Source organism: Dermochelys coriacea, chromosome 1, assembly GCF_009764565.3.
Source record: "Dermochelys coriacea isolate rDerCor1 chromosome 1, rDerCor1.pri.v4, whole genome shotgun sequence".
Taxonomy (NCBI): Eukaryota; Metazoa; Chordata; order Testudines; family Dermochelyidae; genus Dermochelys; species Dermochelys coriacea.
Window position 1 is genome coordinate 4,116,261 of NC_050068.2, and position 4,007 is coordinate 4,120,267.

Genomic DNA, 4,007 nt, shown 5'->3' on the forward strand with positions numbered 1-4,007 from the left:
GTCTAAATCATTTGCTGGTGGCAGCAATACTGTCAAGGACAAGGAAATGATTTGTACCTTGGGAATTTTTCACCTAGGCTGGTAGAAATAAGCTTAGGGGGTGTTTCATGCGGGACCCCACATTGGTACCTCAGAGTTCAGAGTGGGGAGGGAACCCTAACAGCCTGTGACCCAGGTTTTGAGAGGGAACTGTGTAACTGATGTCCTGGAGGGAAGCAGTCCCACCACTGACTTCTCAGAGATAGAAAAGGAGTACTTGTGGCACCTTAGAGACTAACAAATTTATTAGAGCATAAGCTTTCGTGAGCTACAGCTCACTTCATCGAAAGCTTATGCTCTAATAAATTTGTTAGTCTCTAAGGTGCCACAAGTACTCCTTTTCTTTTTGCGAATACAGACTAACACGGCTGCTACTCTGAAACTCAGAGATAGAGGAAGGGGTGGCAGAGGTTACCCTAATCCAGGTCCCAGTTTTTCAGCATGCTATTTCTGAAAGATTTTTTTTGAAAGTATCTGTGTCTTTTTTAATCAAGATGCAGCTCCAATGCCTGTGATAACGGAGGAATTGAGATCAGGAAGTTGCCAGGTGGTAGTTTGTGAAAATTCAAATTGCCCAACTGAAAGAGAAGGGGGTGTCTTCCCCCATGCTGGTGAGACAAAGAAAGCAGTCGTGGGAAAGCTACTTGGAAAAAGGTGTGTCTGATCAAAGTGTAAACACACCTAGGCACACCTAGCCAGTAAAAACTATCTTGCCAGACCCTGAGGCACATGATTACATTAACAAGTTCTAATACTCCATTCCTGTTTTGTTCCCGGCACAAGCATCACAGAGACAGACAGACCCTTTGTTCACCCACCCCCCACTCCAGCTTTGAAAGTATCTTGTCTCCTCATTGGTTATTTTGGTCAGGTGCCAGCGAGGTTATCTTAGCTTCTTAACCCTTTGCAGGTGAATGGGTTTTGCCTCTGACCAGGAGTGATTTTATAGTTCTGTATAAAGAAAGGTGCTTACCCTTCCCTTTATATTTATGTCAGCATGCTTATATTTTCTTTTGTTTTGGTAACCACTCTGACTTTTTGCCTATCACTTAATATCACTTAAAATCTATCTTTCTAGATAATAAATTTGTTTTTTATTCTACCTGAAGCAGTGTGTTTGGTTTGTAGCGTGACAGAGACACCCCTTGGGATAAAAAGCCTGGTGCATCTCAATTTCTTTGTTAAATTGACAAACTCATATCAACTTGCAGTGTCCAGCAGGCATACCTGGACCCTGCAAGAGGGAGGTTTTTGTGTCTGGGACTGGAGATATTGGCTAGTGTCATTCAGTTGCACAATCCAAGGAGCAGCTTACATGCGAGATACTCAGCATGAACAGCACAGGAGTGGGGGTTCTCACAGCTGAGCAGCGTAAGGCTGGCTCCCAGAGTCATGGATTGGGGTGACCTAACAGATCACCAGTCTAGATAACACCGGAGTGGAACATCAGAGTGTTGAAGAGCAGCATGTAGGTGGACAGGTGGGAAGTGCTCTTGAAATTATTATTTTTTTTGTGATTATTGGTCCAAGGCCAACTTTGGGAAGTTTCTTGATACAGAGTGCATTTGGGGAGTTTCAGAGTCTCTTTGCCCTGGCAAGCCACAGAACTACAATCTGGGTGTCACATGCTTTACTCAGTTTTGTTTCCAATTGTTGTTCTTATGTAACTGCAGGTATTTCACTGGTAGAAATAACCATTGATATTTTTGTTACAATGTATCCCATTGCAAGATGGGTTATGTAATTTGTCATTGGAAAAGTTATGACTTTCTGAATATGATAATCCTTTTTCTTTGCATTTGTGATTTTTGTCAGAAGTTCTGAATATTGACTACTTCTCTGCATTTCAAATGTAATTACAACTGTGTAACGCCCACAAGGGAACTTGGTTTCAGTCTAGATATCTGGTTGGGAAGGGCCTATTCAGGGCAAGGAGACACTGGCGGAAACAATAGGCCTGAAGAGAAACTAACCTTCCACCTAGTGAGCCTCCCTGAGAATGCTTCAGACAGCCTATACGTAGTAGATGCTCTGACTCTACAACTCCCTGTGACCAGGCAACATAACTCTGGATTCCATCTTGGGGAGTCTGTAATTTTCTCACAAACTGGTCTGGAAACCAAGTTTTGAAACAAAGGGTTCCTGCCATATGCTAAAGCTATAGAAAGCAGGGTGTGACATCGTTGGTGGTTCTTCACTCCTTACTCAAGAAGATTCCGAGAATGTTAATAATTATAACATATTTACCATATTATTTGTTATAAAGCATGTAACCCCCTTGCTGTGCTTCTCTCCCTTTACAGGCACCTTCAGCATTTCTGAGTCGTATAGATGCATCAATCGCCTCATGGCAGGTTTCAACTTCACCAACTCTGATGCTTCAACTTTTATGCTAATGGGCATCCCTGGTCTGGAGGCTGCCCACATCTGGATTTCCATCCCTTTCTTTACATTCTACATTATCAGCCTGTTGGGAAATGTCACGCTTTTGTCTGTTGTAGGTAAGGAGCAGACTCTTCAGAAGCCGATGTACCTGCTGCTCTGCATACTGGCACTTACAGACATTGCCACACCTACCTTTGTCACGCCAAAGGCACTGAGCATATTTTGGTTCAATTTGAAAGGCATTACTGTGGCTGGCTGCCTCACCCAGATGTTCTTCCTCCACATGGTTTCTGTTATGCACTCATCCACCCTCGTCACAATGGCCTTTGATCGCTACGTTGCCATATGTAACCCTCTGAGATATGGCACCATCCTCAGCAATGCACAAATAGCTAAGCTAGGACTTGCAGGTTTGATAAGAGCTGTTCTCTTCATTCTTCCGCTATCCCTGCTCCTGAGTCAGCAGCCGTTCTGTGCCAACCGCATTATCTTCCACACGCAGTGTGAGTACAGAGCTGTGGTGAGGATGGTATGTGGGGACATCACAGTGTCCAGGATATATGGCTTGTGGCTAATGTTTGTAATCAATGGGTTTGACCTGACACTCATTGCCCTGTCCTATGGTCTGATCATCAGGGCCGTCCTCAGAATCTCCTCTAAGAATACCAACCGGAAAGCCCTTAACACTTGCACAGCCCACATCTGTGTGATGCTGACATATTATGCCCCAGGCTTCTTCTCCATTCTCACACACCACTTCGGTCAAGGCATCGCACCCCATGTTCACATCATTTTGACTGACCTCTATCTCCTCATCCCTCCCATGCTCAACCCTATCATTTATGGGGTCAAAACCAAAGAGCTTCGTGATAAAGTAGGCAAATACATCTGCCAAAAGATGATTACCTAGGGCCACTGACTTGAAATCTGTGTGACAAGAGGAGGAAAGCATATCTCCTCATGAATCAAGGGTGCACTGTCCCAGTTTGGTTGAGCTAAGCATTGTGGAAGTTCACAGTCTGAGAATTTTCTCCCAAACAATATCTTATCACTCCATCACTAAGCACTGCTCTTTCCACTGCTGAGTTACCTTTCTCTGACCATCACTTGACCTCTTTATTGTCACCCATCAGCCTCCCTCCCCGCACACCCTGTTACTTAGCCTTTCCATGACTCTAAAGATATGTCTACACTACCACGGTGTCAACCTACTCTAGTCCTGTCAACCTACTCCTTGCAATTCCAGCTACATGAATAAGGCAGGTGAAGTCAATGTGCCTTAGGTCAAGTTACAGCAGATTCTACATTGTGGGGAGGCGGGGGAGGGGCTGTCAATGGAGAAAATCTCCCATTGACTTATGTTACTCTTCTTGTTGGGGCTCAACTGCAGGGTGATATGCAGTTGAGTTGGCGGGTCTTTACTAGACCTGCTATATTGACCACTGATTGATTGCTTTCAGATCATTAATCCCAGCTGTAAGTGTAGAACTGCCCTAAGACTACCATAAGTCACTATAGCATTTTGAAGCAAAGTCATTTTCGATTAATCCCTCTGTGGTAATTGTTCTTGTCCAGTTTTACAA

At 44.1% G+C, this 4,007-nt stretch overlaps 1 protein-coding gene across 1 annotated transcript; it reads left to right on the plus strand.

Moving 5' to 3' along the window:
• The first annotated feature begins 2,386 nt into the window (after positions 1-2,386).
• Positions 2,387-3,334, plus strand: LOC119845947 (olfactory receptor 52D1-like). Its single transcript, XM_038378955.1, has one exon. The coding sequence runs from the start codon at positions 2,387-2,389 to the stop codon at positions 3,332-3,334; it is 948 nt and encodes a 315-aa protein (XP_038234883.1).
• Positions 3,335-4,007: the final 673 nt, after the last annotated feature.